The 22,361-nt window shown below is 44.3% G+C and overlaps 1 protein-coding gene across 4 annotated transcripts in view; it reads right to left on the minus strand.

Annotated features, from left to right (window-relative positions):
- Positions 1–22,361, minus strand: part of DGKB (diacylglycerol kinase beta) — a 667,225-nt gene that overhangs the window by 16,126 nt on the left and 628,738 nt on the right. For all 4 annotated transcript variants that reach the window (XM_021000103.2, XM_021000102.2, XM_021000101.2 and 1 more), the window contains 2 exons: positions 7,341–7,461; positions 4,775–4,835 (listed from right to left, as the gene is read on the minus strand). In XM_021000103.2, coding sequence (XP_020855762.1) covers positions 4,775–4,835; positions 7,341–7,461 — 182 coding nt within the window. The remainder of the gene's footprint in view (positions 1–4,774; positions 4,836–7,340; positions 7,462–22,361) is intronic.

Below are 22,361 nucleotides of genomic sequence, written 5' to 3' on the forward strand. Positions count from 1 at the left end.
TGCTCATAAAGGGCACTTTGTGAGGACACCAGGGTGTCCCAAGTTAGCTTGTCTATAGCTGTCTGGCTGAGAGGAGTGCTAACCTGGAAGCCGTGCTGCACTCCCACCGGGTAATGGGATCTGTCGGCTGGGATTTCTGTCCAGGTCTTTCATTCCACAACTAAACAGGAAGTGTGCTTGGCTATGCAGGGCTCTGCTAGGACAATCTGTGTGTGACCTTGGCCAGGGCACCAAAGCCCATAGAGAAAGAGAAGGCCCTTTTCATCTCTGAAGCTAGCAACCGACACAAAGTTCTCACAGATTTTGACACAGGCAAGCCAAGCAGGGGGTTGTGGGATATTTGGAGGACATTACCTTCCTAGTGGGTCCCTTGTACCATGGATAGCTGTGATGACCAAAGAACATTCAATTCAACATACACTTATGAAAATCCTACTTAGATGAAGTCGGTAAGGCAACTAGATGACACAGTGGAGCCAAGAAGACCTGAGTTCAAATCCTGTCTCACACATACCAGCTATAGGAATCCAGGAAAATCACTTCACCTCTGTCTGCCTCAGTTTCCTCATCTGGAAAGTGGGGATAATAATAGCACCTCCCTTCCAGGGTTGGTGTGAGGCTCAAACAAGATATTTGTAAAGCACTTTGTAAGACTTAAAGTGCTATATCATGCTAGCTTTATCGTCATCATTATCACCACTGTAAAAACGTGGGTAGTACACAAAGCAAGCGCAGAGGTTACACGGGTCGCAGATGCGGATCCCTCCACTGCCCTGCGAGATCCTCGAAGGCAGGGTCAGCTTTTCCTTTTCTTTGTATCCTCAGCACTGAGCACAGCAACTGGCAAACCACGGATACCTAATAAATGCTTGTTCACCGGACTTGACTTGTAGAGCTTGGAGCACTAGCTTACTATAACTAGATGACAGAGCAAGGATCCAAAAAATTAGTTGGAAAAGAAAGCCCTATTTTGTCCAGTGAAATCTAACTGGAATAAGCATAAATGGGGCTCTAAAAATTAACTTCAAAAATAAAAGCTAGGGGTAGCCAGGTGGTACAGTGGATAGAGCACCAGCCCTGAAGTCAGGAGGACCCGAGTTCAAATCTGGCCTCAGACCAAACACTTGACATGTACTAGCTGTGTGACGCTGGGCAAGTCACTTAACCCTAATTGCCAAAATAAAAGTAAAAGCTGGAGGGGGGAAGGGCAATAACCTTTTATCTGGACATTTATAGGAGTTCTTATAGACTGATACCAATGTGAGTCAGCTAAACCTAATGCTGTCTGCCTCAGTTTTCCCATTTCTAAAATGGGGATAACTGCCTCCCTCCCAAGGTGGTTGTGAGGCCCAAGTGAGATAATAATTATAAAGTACTCAGCACAGCTCCTGACACATACCACACAGTATGTACATGACATCTCTTATTTATCAGCTATTATTATATGACAGTAAAGAAAGAGAAATGTTAAGCTGCACTATGAGAGGTGTCACTTTGCCTTTCCTCTCCAGAGTATAGTGCTCAGGTCTACAGGCTGTATTTTAGGAAATGCAATGATAAATAAGGTAGGGGGTGTCCAGTGGAAGACAAGAAGAATGGGGGAGTGTCTTCATATCCTGCTTCATGAAGATGGCTTGAAAAGATCTCCGACTGTCTGGTCTGAAGAGGAGAAGATTTGAGGGTGGGGCATGAGAGCTACCTTCAAGTCACTAAGTATGAAAATAGAAAGTGAAAATAATGGATATATTGGTAAGAAGGAAAAAAAGGAAAGAAAAGAAGGAAGGAAGGAAGGAAGGAAGGAAGGAAGGAAGGAAGGAAGGAAGGAAGGAAGGAAGGAAGGAAGGAAGGAAGGAAGGAAGGAAGGAAGGAAGGAAGAGGAATCTCCCAGTAGTGAAGAGTCACCTGGATAAAAAAGAATGGATTTGTTAATAGTGAGAATAGTGTTTTTTTTTTCCCCTCAACCATTCAGGGTCTATGCTTAGGAGTCTCCCAGCTAAAGTGTACACAGAAGCCCTTTTACATACCTTAGAGAGAGAAAATGTGGGCTAAGTGATGGTTTGTTTCAGAGGTGAGAGACACCACAGAAAAATGGGTTTGTGACAGTAGAGCCTATTAAAAGGAGGATACCAGCAAATGGCTGCTCTTTAAAAGGAATACAATTTTGAAAGGTGGAGAGGATGTGCCATAGCTTTTAAATGGTCTATAGGAGATTCTGCTGGTCCAAATGTGTAGTCAACCAGCAAGGCCTGCTTCTCTGATGTGGGGAAGCTGGGAAGGGACAAGCATCCCTATCACCCCTTCCCAAAGCCTCCTCTGTGACCTGGGGCAAGCCTTCTCCAGGGCCCTCGGGCTCTTTCTGAGCACAGTGAAGGTGTTGGACTCTTAGCAGATGAGTGATGGAAGCACCTTGGAGAGCACCTCTGCCAACTTCAGTTTAACCCAGTCCGCCTTAGGAAGGTGAAAGGACCTGCCCAGGTGAGACATTTGAACACAAGGCCACTGCTTCTGAGTTCAGGATTCTTTCCACTATGTACCTTCTGCCTCTCCTGGGTTCTTTCCAGCTTATATAGTCTAGGATTCCTTCTCCTCTTTACCCTTTGCATCTCTAAAGAAGACAGAAGTCATTGAGCTAAAGGCCATCAGTCCAAGTCCTTCATTTTACAGATTAGGTAACTGAGGCTCAGGCATGGTAAGTGTTTCTTCCAAGATTGCAGAGGTGGCAAGTGTCAGAGATAGGATCTCAGGCCAGGTCCTCTGACTCCAGAGCCAGAGCTCTTGCCTGCAAAGTCTTTGCATGTCAAGGTTGGGGCATGGGGTAGCAGACTGAAGACAGCCTCCCTCCCCACCATCAGCTATTACTGCCCTTCAAAAGGAATCTGTGTTTGCTTGGTCTATATGTTGTTGTTTACTCACCTATGTCCATGTGGTTTTCCCCAGTAGAATGTAAGCCCACTGAGGGCAGGCATTGTTTATCATTGTATCCCCAGCATCCGACACAACACCTGACCCACAGTGGGTGCTTAGCACGTGTGCTCATATAATGAATGACTCGATGAATGAGGACAAATAACAAGAGAAGTTTCTGTATTCCTGTTTGAATGCCCTTTTTCTGGCTATAAAATGATGAAGGAGGAAAGATGTTCTACTTGTAGAGTCAGGAAGGCCTGGATTCAAAGCCCTCCTCAGAGACTGACTAGTTCTGTTTCCCTGGGCAAGTCACCTCATCCCTCTGGGCCTTGGTTTCCTCATCTGCAAAATAGCGAGGGACTCAGTGGCTGCTGGGGTCCCTCCAAGTGCTAAGCCTCTGATTCTGGAACGGATTCCCATGATCCCTTTGGACCCCAGGAGCCACTCCACAGCCATGAGCTGGGGTTGAAGTGAGGGACACTTATCAGGCAGGCTGTCTGGGAGAGGTGGAGTTCAAGGGCCCTTCAGGAGAACCCACTGTGGAAGCTGAAACTCAGGGGGCCCTTTTCAGAGTTCGGGCCTTTTCCTGTCCCTAAGCCTTGAGCTTGATGGATGGCTTGAAAAAAAAAAGGAGTTTTCTTTTTAAATTATCCTAACTCAGGTTTTAGTGTTTGAGGAGAGAAATGAGGCTGCTTTGGTTGATTTTCCACTTTACATATTGTACCAGGAAAAAAAGTGAGCTTTGGACTGGCTCTAAAATGGTTTCTAGAGAGGGCTTTCAGAAATCAGATGTCAGCTTAAGACCGTCTCAATTCAGTTGTGAATGTTGGCAATGCTTGTGTTCTCATAAGAACACCAGAGAGTTCCACTGAGACCATGCTGCTACAAGATCACTTTAGTTAACATCATGTGTTGGAGAAATGCAGAGCTTGGTTTTTCTGGATTTAGACGAATGCACCCCAGCATACCTTTCCAGAATGGGAAGATGAATCAAAAGGTACAGGAGTGATCAGGAAGCACAGGCAAAGTGGGGCACATTACATTTAGAGAGTCTGTTAATTGTCCCAGCCATTGTAGAAGCATCGGTAATATTTGACGTAATGGCAGAAGTGATCTGGGTTGCGCCTCCCATGAAGAGACACGCAAGGCTTGCTGGGGAGGGTGAGGAGAGGTAAGTGTGAAATAACTGAAGCACGTGTGCAAAAGCCACTGGTTGCATGTAGAATCACGATTCCTAATTAGAAGGGAGCCCAAATGAAAGGCCTTCATTTGACAATGAGGCCCAGCTGAACTAAATGATTTGTTCAAGGTGTAGTAAAAAAATTAGTAGGACAGCAGGGATTTGAACCTAGAACTTCTGAATTCACATTTTCACTGCACCACATTTTACCTCTCTACCTAAAGACTTTTTTTCCATTGACATCTTATTTTATACCTATCTGCCTGTTACTCAAGTGGAAAGCTCCCATCTGATGTGTGGTGAATAAGGAATGGGATGCTACCCCTCCCATCATAACGATGTCTCACTGGAGTGACTTGCCCTTTTGTGACCATTCCTACCCACATTTCCGAACAGACCTTGTCCTGGGGACCAAAATTCCTAGCTAGCACCATTTTGTGCTCACCACTTTGAACCACTCAGGGTCACCTCCACCCTCACAGGGAGACACTGAAGGAAGATCTCAGTGGATAGTGGAATTTAGAATATCTTTTTTAAATAACTCAATTCATATTTAGCGATGGAGTAATTATTCTGAAATCACTTCAAAATAACCTCCTTCCGCCCCTCCCCAAACAAGCACAAATAAAGTTGTTATTCCTGGAGAGGCAGAAGGTCCCCAAACTGTTGACAGCAATGAGTACTTACAGTACACGGAGTCTGCATCCATGGCTCCCCATCAATCTGCATTGGCAGTGACTTGCTTGTCCTGGAAGGAGACGATTTATTAGCAAAAACAGGTATTGGAGAACAACCAAAGTCAAAGGCAAGATGGGGCTCAGGAAGGCAGGCCCTGTGCAGGTGGGGCAGAGAGGGAACAGTGCCAGTGAAGTCCATGATCTCAAAGTTGCGAGTTTCCTCCACCCAGGGAAAGGGAGCTGTTATTAGGTGAGATGCCCTAGGGAAGGGCCCTTGGCCAACCCATGACTGTCATGGTAGTCAGTGATCCTTGAGAACAGTTAGTTATGACATGGGACCCTACACCAAGGGAGATTAACCCACCTCCTATGGATGCAAGAGGCAATGTAGTAAGGGATGAGAGAGCTGGTGTCTAAGCCAGGAGACCTGCAAGGCATCCCTTCTCAGCACCCTAGGCAGTTCTCTAAGACTGGAAGTGGAAGAGAGGATACCAATCTGCAGTGGTAGAGGGAGTTTCCTCACTGGGGTGTTTTTTATACCAGTGAAATCACAGGTCCAGTCTCTGTGCCATGTAGGGTCAGCAAGAAAAGACGACAGGGTAGGCAACGAAGAGTGGCTGTGTGAGAGCCTGGATGCCAGGGTCCAAGTCAAGACTTTGTCACTTGCTACGGGCAACTCGTTTCTTTCTCTGAGCCTCAGTAGTTTGGACTTGATAGAATGCAAGCTTCCTTTCATGGCCAAGGCAGCAATCCTAGCTGTCATTTATGTAGTGCTTGATGGGATCTGAAGCAAGTCTTGACTGCGATGCTTGACCCTCCCAACAAGCCTGGGGCAGATCCATCTCACACAGAAGGGAATAGAAACTTAGACTTTGGAATCAGTGCCAAGTCAGGCTCACCTACCCCAAATGCACGCTCCCTCTAAAGTGCAAGGAGTCTATGAGATCCACTGGAGGTCAGGGCAATGCTTGTGCGTGTGTGTGTGTGTGTGTGTGTGTGTGTGTGTGTGTACAGTGCACACATCCACATGTGTGTATTTGTACGTGTGCGTACACACATACATGTATGTCAGGGAATAAAACATGCTGGCAACATCCAGGGAATAAAATCATTCCTGCTCTGATCCTAAGGTAAATTAAATTACATTAAATAACATCATGTCACTCATGGTATATAAATAGATTTATCTCTACATATATACATACATATACACATATGCATGACCTATTCTGGTCCTGGCCACTACTGACCTACATATCCACATGTACTCTAATGAGAGATTGTCTATAAGGAGATTTGGTGTCTGTTGATAACAGCTCTCTAGGCATGACCTTCTGCAGGATGCCTCTCCCTTGACCAGGACATATTTCTTGGTCCAATTTCTGGAGGACTCCATAGTCATGTTGTCAATGTGCCAGTGGGAAAGGAAGGGCCTTTCCATTCCGGTTCAGAAAAGGCTTGTTTGTGAATCTGCAACATTCTGGGGGAAGCAACAGGATGAGGAGGAAGTGGAGGAGGAGGAGGAGGAGGACCCTGAAGTACAGTAGGTCATAGCTGCCCCTTCCTCTTTGAGCTGACCCATTTGAGTTTCTAGCAGCCTTTGGGTGAAACTTGCTCTGAGGCAAGCTGGGCACCTCAGCCTCAGAGGTAACAATGTTTCTTTGGGACAAGGTTTTCCACATCCCCAACAACTGATTTAGAAACCAATTTCTGAAAAAAAACAACTCATTTGTAACTGAATGGCACTTCCTGCCTGTTACCTACTTGTTTCCCTGGGCTTTGAATTTTGTTGTCAGCATTGGCTGAAATGATAGACCCAAACTGGCAGGAAACTAGATGATTTAAAGCCCCACACCTGTCCGAGGTGGGGATGCTTGGGTTTTCTGGCAGAAGTCATGCCCTGGCCAGGGATGGCATTAGCTTCCAGGAGCCTTTAAATAGCACTTTTTTCATTTTTAAGGCTGGGCTTCCAGGATGAGAATGGATAATTTCCAGAAATATTTTTTAAACTCTTATGACTTTTGGACAGTTCTTCAGAAGTATTGAGCTCCTTAACATTGTGATGGTCACAGATTCACAGCTTGAATGGCCCTCATATATCATCAAGTTCAGCCCTTTCATTTTACCAAGGAGGAAATGACTTATACAAGGCCACACAAACAGTAGTGATAGAACAACCTTCATCAACCTTCACTCACATTTCACCTTGCTTTAATAATTATAGTCAATCGATACACGTCGTACTGGGAGTACGTGCTAGGGATACAAAGGGAAACCAAGCCACACCTCCCACAAGACAGCAACAGCTCTTTGCCTGCTTCCTTTGTTGGTGCTTTAGGAGAAGAGGGAAGACGGGCATTGGGGAGAGCTAAATGGAACCTTTGTGACCAAGAAGGACTGGCGAGGCCAGTAGTGGAGTGATGCTTCCCTAGTTCTCGCCCATGATTCAATGACTGATTTCCATCTCTAAAGAGGATCCACCTTCCCCTCAACCCCTCTCCTGGCTCATTCAGGACCATGGGCTACGGCCATTGGGAATGGGGACCATGAAGTCTTAGAAATGAAATGAAAATTACCTAATGACCACAGAGGCGCACTGAGCCAGGCGGCGGCCAGCACTCTTCAGGCCAGTGTAAATCTGTCCCATCTCCATGGCACCTTCTAGACCGACCACCTCCAACAGCTGATCACTCAGATCTGCGACAGAAAACAAGCAAACCTAGCATTAGGTCCCAGTCAGGCCTGGCTGGCCCAAGGACATCCCTCCATATTTAGGTACAGACACGGAGGGCTAAGGCTCAGAAGAGTATTCACTGGCTACGGGGAAAAATGAGGAGCAGAAAGACGCCCTCGTTTCTTCCCTGAGACCATGAGCGGGGGAGACCCCGTTCACCCCAATCACCACTGGTCCTGACAACGCCAAGAAGACAGGCCGGGAGGAGCTCTTCACACTGACAAATGACACGCGTCACAAAGGAGAAGCGAGACGACCCAGCGGGCACCGGGCTCACCTGTGGGGCACAGCTTGGTTCCTCCACCAACTCCTCACACGTGAATTGTGTGAGTACTACACCTCACTGGGCCTCAGTTTCCTCATCTGTAAGATGGGCTGTAGAACATGACCCCGCTTCGTAAAAGGTGAGCTCTCAATACGTATGAACGTATAACACATGTGTACGTCCCCACATTAGAAAACTTGGCAAAAAGCCATGAGTTTCGACAGTAAAAACCAAGGTGAAACATACATCATCATCAGAGAGGCCTACTTCCATGGCTGAATTCCTAGAGATCATCTGTTCTAATGTCTTCATTTTACAGATATGGAAACTCAGGCCCAGTGAGGATGAAGGACTCACCAAAGGTCACATAGAGCAGAAGCTGGAGCTAGAATCACAGGCTCCACACTCCCCACGTGGTTCACAGCTTCCTGCTCTGTTGGCACTACTGCACTCAGAAAAGCAGGTGTATTAGGACACTCACAGGCTATTGCCAGGGTCCTGCTTTCTTCCCCAGGGAGCCCAACCAAAGGCTTGGTTAGAAGGGGCAACTCAGAGACCCTTCATGGGCATCCAATCATTAGGGAGTGTTCCCTGGTAGGTCTGGATTCAGACAATAATACCAATGAGGATGCTGAGGATGAATGACAGTTGGCCTTCTCTTGGCATTTTAAGGTTCACAAAATGCTTTACACTCATTACCAGAACTCTTCACGTTCTACCTTTCTCCAAAATAAATGTTTCATGTCTGGAAAGTACAATTAGTACAAGCAGGGCATTCATAGGTGACTCATTCATTTATTCAATAAGCATTTATTAACCTCCTACTATGTACCAAGTACTGTGCTAAGAGGTAAGTGTGCAAAAAAGTCCATGTAATCATCCTCTAGTCTGGAGGAGCTTACATTAGGTTTGGGGGTGAATTTGAACAGAGAGGTAAATGCAAATCTATCTACAGTAAATATAACCTGATATCCAGTGGGGAGGTTACCAGTAACAGGGAGAAAAAGGACAACTCTCATGGAAGAGCTGAACCTTTAAGAATTCTAGGGACCCTAGAAGGTGGCGAGCAGAAAGAATGCATGCCAGGGACAGGGCAGAGCAGTGCAAAGTCACGGAGGTGGGAAATGGGGCGCCATCTAAGGAGAGAAAACAGACGGACTTGGATGGAAAGTGGACTCTGGAAGTACCATGCAACCACACTCAAAAGGGGAGCCAGAGCCAGACTGTGAAAGGCTTTGAATGTCAGGCAGAGGATTGGATATCTGATATTAGTACAGGAAGCTATCATCATTTCTTTAGCCAGAAATGGCATGAATGGTATTTCTGACAAAATCTAAGTGGGATATTGCTGAATGAATGAAAAAATGAAATGTTATAAAATTAATTTGAATTCCTGTATTATGAGGAGGGTTAGATTCGCATAAACTCTAAGATCCCTTCTCATTCTTTGTTCAGTCATTTTTTCACTCGTTTCTGACACTTAGTGACCTCATTCGGGTTTTTGTTGGCAAAGACACTGGAGTGGTTTGCCATTTCCTTCTCCAGTCATTTGACAGATGAGGAAACTGAGGCAAACAGGGTGAAGTGGCTTGCCCAGGGTCACACAGCTAGAAGTGTCTGAGGCCAAATTTGAATTCAGGTAGATGAGTCTCCCTAACACCAGGCCTGGAACCCTATCCACTATGGCACCACCTAGCTGCCCTTCAAACTCGAAGATTCTATTGTTTGCCTTTCAATGATACAACAGTACAAATAGCTATTATTATATTTTAGAGCTAGAAATAACTTTCCATCTAGTCTAAATCTCTACTTTTAAAGATTATAACCTTCCCAAATTTTGCCACTGTGAATTCTACCTCACAAAACATCTACCTTTCTGATCTTCTTGCAAATTAACTCTCCAAGGAGTGCTCCTCAACATGTTGTCCATCCAAGGCCCCTGGCTGCATCAGTATCTCCCCTGCAGGCACTGTTTTTTCGGGCTGTCTCCCATGCCTGAAGCTCTCTCCCTCCTCCACTCTGATTACTGACATCCCTGGCTTCCTTTAAGTCATAACGAAAATCCCACCTCTTTACAGGAAGTCTTCCCCAATCCCTCTTCGTTCTAGAGTTTTCCCTCTTTAATTCCTATTTCTCCTATGCATATTTGCTTGTTGTCTCCCCCATTAGATTGAGAGCTCCTTGAGTGCAGGGAACTGTCTTTTGTCTCTTTTGGTATCCCTGGCACTTAGCACAGTGCATAACATAACAGGTGCTTAAGCTTATTGGCTTACTGACATCTCCTATTTGTCCACTTCTCTTCAGTAACACGGCCATGGCCCTAGTTCAGAGCCTCATTACCTCTTGTCTAGACTATAGCAATAGTTTCCACATTCCACATTCCACATCCAGATTCTTCTCTCTAATCAGTCCACAAATGGTTGCCAACATTATCTTCCTAAAGCACAGTCTGACTGTGTCCTCAACAACCTTCAATGGTTCCCTACTGCCTCTAAGTTTAGCTTTTAAAGTCCTTTGTCACCTTCACTGCAGTCTCCATTTTCTAACTTTTTCCACATTGCTTCCCTTTGCATTTGTCTGTGCGTGTATGCATGTATAAGTGTGTTTAAAATCCTAGTCATTTCCATTTACGTTCTGCATAGAAAAAAATCAAAAGCACTAACAGAGTGATTATGTATGAAAGTGACTATGGGACATTCTATACTTAGAGTTCCTCCCCTCTCCAATGCAAGGACACTCCCACATCTGTACTCCCCAAATAGAAGCCTCAGGGATATTGCACCATGGTGCTTGGCCCTGCAAATGACTCAGTTTTGCAGACCTTGGAATATTTGAGGATTTGGTCCTTAGCTCCAGGAGGCAGCAGTCATTATTGGCTGATTTGTAAAATGCCTTCAAAGCAGCCATGTGCCCAAAGCACATCCTTCTGAAGTAAGCCTGTCCCCAAACAAAGTGAGATTCTACCCCCACCTCTCACCTTTCAAATATGGACAGGGCATGAAAGAGCTGTGTGAAAAAGGAATGACCTCTTCTCTCCTCCCGCTTCTAAGAGCCATCTTCCAGTTCTTAAGTCCCCCTCCCCATCATGAGTGTTTGGAGATTCCACCCAGCTCTCCTAGAACTGATTTAAGCTCATTTCTCATGAAACTTGTTCTGTGTCTCTCATTTAAATTTATGCTGCCAAGAACAGATGGACAAGGAATGGAAACATATTCTTTCAGCTGTAGCCCGCATCAAATGTGCCTCGCTTTATAGGCTGGCTGTTAGTATCGGTGTCTGTTAGGGATATGCCAGCCGGAGCACTCCACGTGGGGGCTGTCAGGCCCCCAGATGGGAGCCCATGTGAGACCTAGCAAGCCAGCCAGAGCGGCGGCCAAGCCTTCCCTGTTGCCGTCGAGCTGAGGTTAGCTTAGGGAGCCGGTCTTCAAGGAGGTTGAGCAGAGACTCTGGAGACTAGATGTAGCTGGTCTGTGCGCCCTGACTGTTCCGTGAATCACACAGGGAGTCTGCTACGCCCACACCAGATTGCCACCGTCTAACACCCTCCTTCTCATTTCTTCTTTCTTTTCATTTGCCTTTGTTTTTCTCCCTGCTAAAATGCCAGGGAAATCAATTACCCAGACTGGTTAATAAGCAATAATGAAGACAGCTCCTTGTGGGCTTACAAAGTTCTAAACTTCTCCATCTTTCTTCAGTCAAATAACACGGAGAACATGACAGGCAGAGGGAACATTTGAAAGCTTCTGGCAGGAGGACACCCTCCCCTCCCACTCACTGGGTGACCAGGATTCCTTTTTTTTCCAAATAACAAATTAATATACTCTACACAGATTTCACTGCTGATCACCAGACACAAATCCTCACTTGGCCATAAATGCAGGGAGGGCATCTCCAAATCTGAACGCACCAACCTGTGAGAAAGGATTAGGTTCTGCCTAGAGGGTCACAAACCCAGCACTCTGGGATGTGAAGCTGATAAAGGCATCAGCCCTTCTGGCACTCCGGGGAGAACTCAGCCTACGGCTCCCCATTTCAGTCGAGGTCTGACGTTGCCAATCCCCACTTCAAAACTCATCACTAGCTCCCTCCTCCCTATAAACTCGATACTGTTCAGCTTCACATCAGAAGCCCCCTCAGCCCGGCTGTAGTCTGCCTTTATTGACTGAATCCGCCTGACTGCCCTTCAAGCACTTGGGGCTCCAGCCACACTGGTCTAGTGGACGTTCCCAAACACGGACATGCCGTTTCCTGCTCACATGCTGTCTCTTGTGCCTGTAGTACACGCCCTCCTCCAGTCCACTTCTTAGATTCCATACTTTCATTTAAGGCTTGGCTCACCTACCACCAGTGACAGAAAGCCTTTCTGAACAGCCCCAGTTGTCAGGGCTCGCTCTCTCCCTCCCTTCCTCTCTCTCCCTCCCTCCCTCTCCCTCCCTCTCCCTCTCTCCCTCTCTCTCCCTCCTACTCCGTCTCTCTCCCTTCCTCTCTCTCTCTCTCTCTCTCTCTCTCTCTCTCTCTCTCTCTCTCAGAACTGTTGCACCGATCTGTTGTTCCTGTTGTTGAGTCATTTCAGTTGTGTCCGACTCTTCATGGCCCCATTTGGGGTTTACTTGGCAGAGATACTGGAGGGATTTGCCGTTTCCTTCTCCAGCTCATTTTGTAGATGAGGAAACTGAGGCAAACAGGTTAAAGTGACTTGCCCAAGGTGACACAGCTGGGAGGAGTCTGAGACCAGATGTGAACTCAGGTCCTCTGACTCCAGGGCTGGTGCTCTGAACACTTCGGTGCCGGAGCTATCTGTACTTATCTCATTATGTGCTGTGTCTGCCCAGAAGAAGAAGCAGCTTTTTGAGGACAGCAGCTTTATTTGTCTTTCATTTATACTCTCAGGCTACAGAGGAAGGCTTCAATATATGGTTGTTGAACAGGGTTAGATGAGCCTCAGATCAGACAAGTCACCCTGAGAAACGGGTGAATTTCCTGGGTGTTAATTTTAGACATTAGTAAAACCATTAATCCACTGAGGCCTCCTGGAGGATCTCCGGGGCACAAGGTCCCTGGGCCTGAAAGCAAAATTACCTTGGCACTCCTGTAGAGCATCCAGGTGTCAATCAGGTCTCCATGTTGAATATTGCCTCAGTTTCCTTCAGTGAAATACAGCAGGGATTGAAAGAGTAAACGTACTTGTCCGAGTGTCCCCAGGACCTCAAAAGAGCCCAAAAGGGTCTCATGCAGTCCCACCTCCCCAGTTTACAGATAAGACAACTGAGACCTGGAGGGGAAGGGAGTTACTCAAGGTCAAAGCTCACCCTGACAGTAGACAGGAGAGTGGACATCTCCAACCATGTCTTCTGATTCCAAAAGCAATGGTCACTCACAGGCTATGAAATGCATTTGAAGGAGAAAATAACATTAAGAACCCAAAATCTGGGTCATGCTGGAGAGTATGATCTGTGTTTTACCTTGTAAATGCCTTCTCACTGGCACAGGTGGTACTATCAACTACATGTTTGCCCCTTTCAACACTCCTGTTCACTACACCCAAAACCTCAATACAAAGTCTGACCACTAGGGGCACTGTGACATTGACCAGGCAGGGAGGAGAACCTGCAGCCTCGAGGCCACGTATGGCCCTCTAGCTTCTCAAGTGTGGCCCTTTGACTGAACTCAAACTTAACAGGACAAATCTCTTTGAAGTCTGGATTCAATCAAAGGGCCACACTTGAGGACCTAGAGGGCTACATTTGGCCTGGAGGACATGGGTTTCCCACCCCTGGACCAGAGCCCTCCCTAATGATTGCATTTAGGACAAGAAAACGAATAAATGAAGCAGCATCTATGAAGTTCCTACTATGTTCCTGGCACCACACTACACACTGTGGCTATAAGTGTAGAAGAGAGACAGGGAGACAAAGCGTGAGCTGGTATATGGCAAAAAGCATTCCCTTAAACCTCCCAAGGAGGTGGAGACTCTGGAACACGGCAAGCAGCTAAAGAAGCTTCCTTTTGGTGTTTGTCTTTGTGGGAGAGGGAAACAGGACAGAGCCTGGGCAGGGGGGAAGCTTCCCTGAGGGTGGCCTTGACCTTGCCCCAAGGCAGGGGAAGGGAGCAGCGGGCTCCTTGTTTCCTACCTTCATTATTCTTCGTACTTAGTTGCCAGCTCAGGTGTTTCTAGATGTGAGGAGGGCTATCAGCAGCCTCTTACTTTTCAGTGCCCACAAACATGGCCCCAGTTTTCCATCCCTGTGGTGGGGCTTCCACAGAGAAGTGTATACAGGGTGGCACTTCTTCACTGATGCCATTGCTTGACTTTGCCAGTTGGGCAGTAAGAGATGATTGCTCCTTCTGTAATTGCTTTAGCCTGCCACATGCAATAGAACAGAAGAGGGGCCTGGCTTAGCCAGACTGAGTGTGGGCACAAGCATTTTGTGGAATGTAGCCTGGCATTCAGAGAACGAGAGGGCATGACACACTTATGCTACATGATTTATGTTATGGAAGAGTCACATATCCTGGTAATAAACCTGGAGCTAGTCACATTTGGCACCACAGAACTTAAAAACTACAGATAAAAGAGACCGATTTTTTTTTCCAAGCACTTACCACCTACCACTCAGTCATGATTACCAGACTGGCCCCATCTAGGTGTCACTTCCTCCATGACACCATCCCTGATTGCTCCAGTTGAAAATGATCTTTCCCATCAAGTTTTGACAGATTACCCTCTTTGGATCTTGCCAGGGCCTTGTCACAGTTACCTGCTGTTACGCCATGTTCTGCTGAGAATGGCTCATGAAACCAGAAGACGCATCCTGGACTTGTGACCTGGGAATTTCATTTCACTGTTGTCTTACTGCAGGATGAGCCGATAACTTCCTGGAAGAAGAAGCTCCCCTTGCCCAGGGGTTCCCTGTACCAATGAATCCCAGACCCAGATCCTATTCCCATTTTTCTCCCTCATTGTAAATAGTTGTAAGAGGGCCACGATGGGGCCATTTTAATCTTGGTGGCCCCATCACCTGGCTCCTAGGAGGTAAGTTAAAAAGGTCTGAAGTTGTGTTGCACGGAATAATTACTATGTGTAGATCCGGGACACACACATATGTACACACTCACACACATACACAGAGACACACACAGAGACACTTTATGTTTAGTGCTGAGACTCCCCAAACCAGTATTCCATAGCATCTGGTCTCAAAGAGACTATGATAAATGGAAATTTGGAGCTAGGTTGGTGGGGGTCTGAGAGAGACAACATCCCCCCACCCCAGATATATCTGCAGCAGAAATATAAGGAAGGCTAAAAAGAAGTAAGGGCAGACATTGTATCAGCACTATGAGCTGAGCCTAATACCAAGTGAGGAACGAGAAGAAGCACCCAAAGCAGAATAAAAACAACATATACTATTCAATGGCCTCAATAAGCTTGGGGTGGATGGGGGCAAGGGCTGGCCTGCACCATAGGCCAGTGTGGCCATGGATCATGGAAAGGTCCGTAGAATATAAGCACCTCAAGGATAGGGGCTATTTCATTTTTGTCACTGTAGTCCTTATACCTGGCCCCAGAGATTATACAAAATGAATGCTTGATGAGTTAAATTGAATCAGATTGAATCTGTGAGATTCAGAGGGCATGTATGTTAGGAAGATTTCCATAAGCATTGAGTGTGAGGAGGGTTGTTTGAAAGGGGATGCCCATCAGTTGGAGAGTGCATACACTGTGGTGTATGAATGCATAGAATACTATTATGCTGTAAGAAATGATGAAAGGAACAGTTTCGGAGAAACTTGGGAAAGCTGGTATAAAATGATATAGAGTGAAGTGAGTAGAACCAGGAGGCAATTTATATAATAATAAAACACTGTAAAGGCAAACAGCTTTGATAAACTTAAGAATGCTAATCGATACAATCACCAAGCAGAATTCCAGAGAACTGATGGTAAGGCATGGAACCCAACCCAAAAGAGAAGTCCTGGATTGAAAAGGAAAATGAGACAATGCGTGTAGCAAATGTGGAAATTTGTTTTGCTTGACTATACAATTTGTTACAAAGCTTCCTTTCCTTTCTTTTTTCTTTTATATTGGGAAGGGAGGGAAGAGTATTGCTTATTAAATGAAAAATGAAAAAAAGAAAAATAAATCATGAAAAACTCCCACTGACAATGCATACCTTATTCAAGGAGAGAGTTGGGAGTAATTGCACATGATGGACAACAAATAACATCACTGCCAATGAAATGGATACTACTTCAGCAGATAAGAAATATTTAGTTACTAATGTAAAAATAGTGTCCAAATTAGCCATTTGAATATGGTCAGGCCACAGCTTGTTAAAGCAAAGATAAAAATCTTCATGAAGCTAGAAATAATTTGGGGACTCTCTTTGAGATTAGATGGTCCTTTCTAAATTTGAAATTCTGTGGAAAAGATAATGAGAAGAGACACACGATGCTACTTTAAACTGAGACATCAACAAGATGATGCTGCTGAAAATGAAAAGTGGGCTACAACAACACCTGTGACATCAGATTATTACCATTTCCTAAGTAAGTCCAACTTACGTATATCAATCAACACAAGCAGGAAATCAAGTGTCTAGAAACCACTTTGTCCAGCCGATACCTGACCTCCTCCATAAGTGATAAGATACAGCAGACAAAGAACATCGGTACGGAATCTAAACTAGTTGACAGAATTGTATTGAGGAGGCTGGTGGGAGATTATTAGCAATACCGACTCATAGAACAGTCAGAAGCAGCGAAAACAAAACCCAACAAGTTTACAGAAAGCTTGGCAAGTGACATGACTGAGTACAATTACCTCAGGGCACTGAGGGGTTAGATGTGAAGGGTGAGAAACAGACTGAAAACGGAAAAGATCTGTCAGGGTTTGGATGACAAACTCTACTAACCTGATGGTCTTAGTAGAAATGGAATGAAAGAAACTGAATATGAGAAAAGTAGCTAGGCAAAACCAAGTATATATCAAGAAGGTCTGTACTCAAGGCAACACATCATGTTCAAGGAATTGAGGAATTGATCCTCAAATTATCTGAGAGGGAGGAGGAGATGGAAGTCATGGGGAAAATAATGAATCTAATCCCCTCTCAAAAAAAAGTAATCAGAAGAATATAAATAACTGCTGAGCCCTACACCTACTGTCTTATCACCACATTTAAAAACGGTGATTTGGGGGAGCTAAACACCCCTCCTGGCTGGCTCTCTTCTGTCCAGGTGTCTCTCAAGAATACGTCAGAATCATACCAGGAACCCTGAAAGATGTAACAACAAACACAACTTTGTTTGATTAATTTCTGATGCATAATATCAAACAACGCATTAAAAAAAGGCTACGCTGTTCACTGAAAATGTTGACCACTGTCATGGGGGATTACAGACCATTGTAAGAGCCTCCTAATCTCCCTGCTAGACACCTGGATAAGATATGCGCAAGATGAGGTGGGGTAGAAGGGATATTATCTTTGCCATTTGATAAGCAACCATATTGATGAATTCACAAACTCATTGACATTTCGAACATCTATCAGAAATAATTAACACAGAAAAGCACACACATACATACATGTATTTATTGTTGCTTCATAGGGTAAATGTCGGGGGGTTTTCTGTAAAGTCATTAGTAAAAAAACTATAATAAAGCCACAAAATCAGACTTAATAATTGTGTAGAAGACAGGAGGACCAGATAACTACCGCAACAACAATAACAACAACAACAGAGAGTTATCATTTACATAGCTACTTAAGGTTTACAAAGTGTATGACATTTGATTATATGTGATCATATGCTATGCCATCCAATTCTCACAGGAACCCTGGAAGGCAGGTGTTATTATTCTCCCCATTTTACAGATGAGGAAATAGATGAAGAGGTTAAATGACGTCTTGAGGCCCTGGAGCTAATGAGTGTTTGATGCAGGATTCAAACTCAGGTCTTCATGAGATCCAGTTTAGCACTCTAATCTCTGTATCACCTAGCTGTCAGATAAATGAGATATAATTATTCATATATGCAGAGAACAAATGCATAAAACATGTATTAAGCACTTACTATGTGCAAAGCACTTGGGGACACAAATAGAAAAGTGACAATTCCCGCCTCTCTATGTCTCTCTCTCTCTCTGTCTCTCTCTGTTTCTGTCTCTTCTCCTCTGTCTTTCTATGTCTCTGCCTTTGTCTCTATTTTTCTGTCTCTTTGTCTCTGATTCTTTCTGAATCTCTCCCTCCACCCCCACCCCCCACATACACATATACACACATACACTTTAATGTGGGAGATAGCATATGTGGAAAGTTGCAGCTGCAAATGAGATGGAAACGTCCCATTTGAGACACACAGAAATGTTCTAATACCCCCAGGGTACGTAGATAGAACTTATGACATCAGCAGCATGGGTTAAATGGTGATTCTCATACAATAGATGTGATAATTTAACTGAAAAGTGAAAGCAACATTGTATATAGCTAGGTCTCACCTCAGACTGAGATTCAGCTCTTCTGTAAGTCAATCTTATGAAGGGGGAACATAGATGACGTGGGTTAGTTCCCCAGAACTTGGGCAGATTGGCAGTTATGGCTAGCCTGGATTATGTAATCCATCAACAGTCTCCCTTTCTGGAGTGAAAATGCTGGGAATCATTGTCTAGGTTAGTATGAGTGCCATGGGGCAGAGCAATTGTTTCCACCCTAATTCCGTTGCGCCTGGGTCTGTTACATGGATCCTCTATTAATAAGGCAGGAGTTGGTGGGGGAAGGGTGGTGTGGGGCATCAAAATACTGCTGCTTCTGCATCATGGGCAAGTTTGTTCATTAAGCTTTGTGGAAGGACTGAAGGCACTTGCTTGTTTCCTCTGTGAATGGGCCATTCGAGTGTGTGGGAATGTTTTCACAGCACTGCACCTCTCCTGCTCTCTTCCATAAACCCAGCCACCTCACGTGTCTCCTCATATTAGCGCCATCAGTCCACAAAGCGAGCTCTCATGAATGGGGGCTGATGTCAGCAGTTCCTGAATAGCCTGTGGAGGGGCATCTGCCCCCTCACCCTCATTCCTGGGGAGGGGATAAAGTCACTAGGGAGATAGCCAATCCATGGCTGCCTATCACTTAAGCAGTTCCAGCAATGGAAAGAAGAAAGAAAAGAAAGAAAAGGAGAGGAGATGAGAGGTGAGGAGAGGAGAGGAGAGGAAAGGAATGGAAGAAGGAAGGAAGAACAAAAGAGAGAGAGAAAGAGATAAGGAAAGAAAAGAGAGAAAGAAAAACAGATAAAGAAAAAGAGAAACAGAAAATAAAGAGAGAAAAAGAAACAGAAAGAAAAAGAGAGAAAAAAAGAGGAAGAAAAAAGAAAGGAAAAAAGCAAGGAAGATAGAAAAGAAAGAGAAAGAGAAAAAATAAAAGAGGAAAGGAAGAGAAAAAGGGAAAAGGAAGGAAGAAAGAAAAGAGAGAAAGAAAAAAGAAAGAAAGAAAGAAAGAAAGAAAGAAAGAAAGAAAGAAAGAAAGAAAGAAAAAGAGAAAGAGAAGAAGAAAAAAAGAAAAGAAAAGAAAAAAAAAAAAGAAGAAAGAAAAGAAAAGAAAAGAAGAAAGAAAAGAAAAGAAAAGAAAAGAAAAGAAGAAAAGAAAAGAAAAAAGAAAAGAAAAGAAAAGGACTCCAAAATTCATTTTATATGGTGGACAATGTCTGTAATGGTCAAACCATTTTTACATTAATTCTCAGGAACACTTGAGAAATAGGCTGCCTTGTAATGAGATATTGACACTGTCCCTTTATTTCAGCATCATTGAAGTATTCAAAACAAGTGGGAAGTACCATAATACATTCAGAATTTGTTTATGAACTTAAAGGCTGAAAATTAAACTGAGGGGAAAACACAGTGATTAGGAAACATGATTTACATTGAGAACACCCCCCCACACACACAGACACACTCATAATGCAACTCTTTTGGCTATCCAATTTATCTTGGTAATATATAAATATTACACTCCTGGCAAGAGATTGAAAGACTATTATGTTGGGGGTGATTGCAGTCCCTCAGAAGCATTTGCATAAAAACACTGCTGGCCAGTGGTAAATCTGCCTCTCTGGGCAGTTTGTCTTCAGAAAGAAGAGCCTACATGACTAAATATAATTAAAGTCCAGTAATCATCGTGCCGAAACTCTTTAGTGCCAGTTAAAATATAGGAGAGGAGTCTCAAATCTGGGGCCTTGCCAGGGGTCCCTAGAAACCTGCTGAGCTCAGGGCTCTCTGCCCGCCATGAATGCCTCTGGACTGGCTCAGAACAGTGGGTGTCTTCAAGCCCAGTTTGCCCATTATGCAGGAATGCAGGGCTGCTTTCAGGGACAGAGACAAGAGCAGCAATGGTCTCAAATACCGAAGACCTGCTTGATACCCTCGCTGCCTGCGGGTTGTTCAATGATGAACAGTTTTTTGGTTCCTGAACTCTTTCACTAGAAGAAATGCCAGCATAGAGCAGGCTGGACATTCTCATCTTTCATTTTCCCTGCCTTTTCACAGATACACATTATTACTTACTGGGCTTTTGGTGATCAAGTTAATCACCTGGCACCCAGACAACACACCTGGAGTGCTACATTCTGTCGGGATTCTGGCCTTTTCTGTGAGCCATTGGATAATTCTGTTTTCAGGGCCATATGGCCACAGAAAGGAATTCTATTACTATCTTGGGCTACCAAACAGAATTAATGTTGACATAAGTAGTTTTATTTCGATGAGCTTTTAAAATTAATGTCATTTGTAAATGCGTATGTGAAATACAATCTCCTTTGTCCTACGTCACTTACGAAGTTAGTCGAGAAATTCATCCCTCGCATGAAATCACTTAGAAGGTAGAGCTCACAACCCACTTACTACTGTACATGAGACCTCTCCAATTGTATTCCCCTCGTGACTGTTATTAATCATGTACTGACAGGTCTCCAAGGAGCCGGGATAATAAAGAAAGAGAAAAAGAAAGAAAGAAAACAGAATAAGCCCCTGTCCATGTTGGGAAGGATGTAAACAAAAGGGTCTCTGTGAAAACCTCAAGACCATGTCATTTTCTCTTTACCAAAGCACTACATTGATATTAATAGGTTGTTTTAGTTGGGAAACTTTCATGACGAATAACAATGTGAAAAGCAGAAACGGAACATTCAAATTACTCTCATCCTTAACCATTCCTCAGAACACAAGAGATGCTCAAATGTCATCTTTCCACCATTGGGAACCCAAAGCTTCATCTCTCCTTTCACAGAATCACTATGGGGGGAGAGGCACAAGTTCTCTTTTACTGGAAGCCTGGCTGACATCATGGATTCTCTTTCCCTCCTTTAAAAAATAAATAAGAATCATATTCTTTTCACAGTTTAAAATACTATTGCATTGATCTTGTTGGTACACAGAAAAAGTATTCCTTTAAGCTGTGTTCTTTTAAAAGTTATTTGTTTCAAAGGGCTCCACTGTCTTGGTCTTCTACCCCTTCACCCAAGAGAACAAAAGCAGTTCTATGAAAGAAGCCTCAACTTGGACAAATTGTAAAAAAAGCCAAGTTCCTCTCTGTTTTTATCAAATTTGATTGCCGCAGCTGTTCCCCGTTTCTGTATTTTAAAAATAGCCCTATTCAGTCCCTTGTTGGCTAAAGGCCAGAGCACCATTAGAACATGCTGTACGGAAAACCTCTATTCAGTCACAGAAACAGAAATATATTTAAGAGCAGTGGGGGTCATCTGCAGCAAACATTTGGAGGGGAGAATCGAATCTTAATGTGCGTGGATGGATCCCTACTCTTAATAGATATTCAGAAACTCTTCAATGGACATAATTCTCCATTTTTGTTTGTTTCTCTCAGATCATTAAGGAAAACAGATACAAGTGGGAAATGAAGGGCAAATAATTTGAAATAAGAATAAAAGGTCTCATTTTCAGCTAAAACTTTGTATGGCTCTAAAACATTCCAAAGAGCCCCCACTAGTGGTTTATATTCTGTCGATCACAGCAATCCTTTTAGTTACTTGCATCAAGTGAGATAATATTGGTAGAAGACTCAAAGTAGGTCATTACTTCTCTTTCTACAGGTCAACAATGTAAGAGCACCAAATAGAAAGGCAGCAGCCCAGAGAAGAAGAATTCTTACTTGGACTATTGTAATTAGACTTCCTACCAAAAGTCTTTCCCTATACCATTCCATCCCCCACACAGCTGATGAAGTGATTTTCCAAAGCATCGTTTTGACCATGTCACCTCGTCTACTCAATATAACCCACTGGTTCCCTGTCAACACTAGGATCAAACATTTACTTCTCCTTTTGACACTTAAAGCTCCTTGCAACTTGTCTCTGACCTGTCTGTAAGGTCTTTTGGTGACAACTCTTTTCCAAACAATATATTCCATAGTCCAGCCCTACAGGCTTCCTCACTGCTCCTCACCCAAGAAGCTCCCCCGTTCCTGGAACACTCTACTCTCCCTTCTAAACTGTCACTTTCAGAATCCCTAGCTCCCTTTGGGACTCTGTTCAAGTGCTATGTTCTGCATGAAGCTTTTGTCGGCTCTCATCGATACTAGGGTATTTCTTTTTACA

This window comes from Phascolarctos cinereus, unplaced genomic scaffold (genome assembly GCF_003287225.1).
Source record: "Phascolarctos cinereus isolate Bilbo 61053 unplaced genomic scaffold, phaCin_HiC Scaffold_1;HRSCAF=81, whole genome shotgun sequence".
In the NCBI taxonomy this organism is placed as follows: domain Eukaryota; kingdom Metazoa; phylum Chordata; class Mammalia; order Diprotodontia; family Phascolarctidae; genus Phascolarctos; species Phascolarctos cinereus.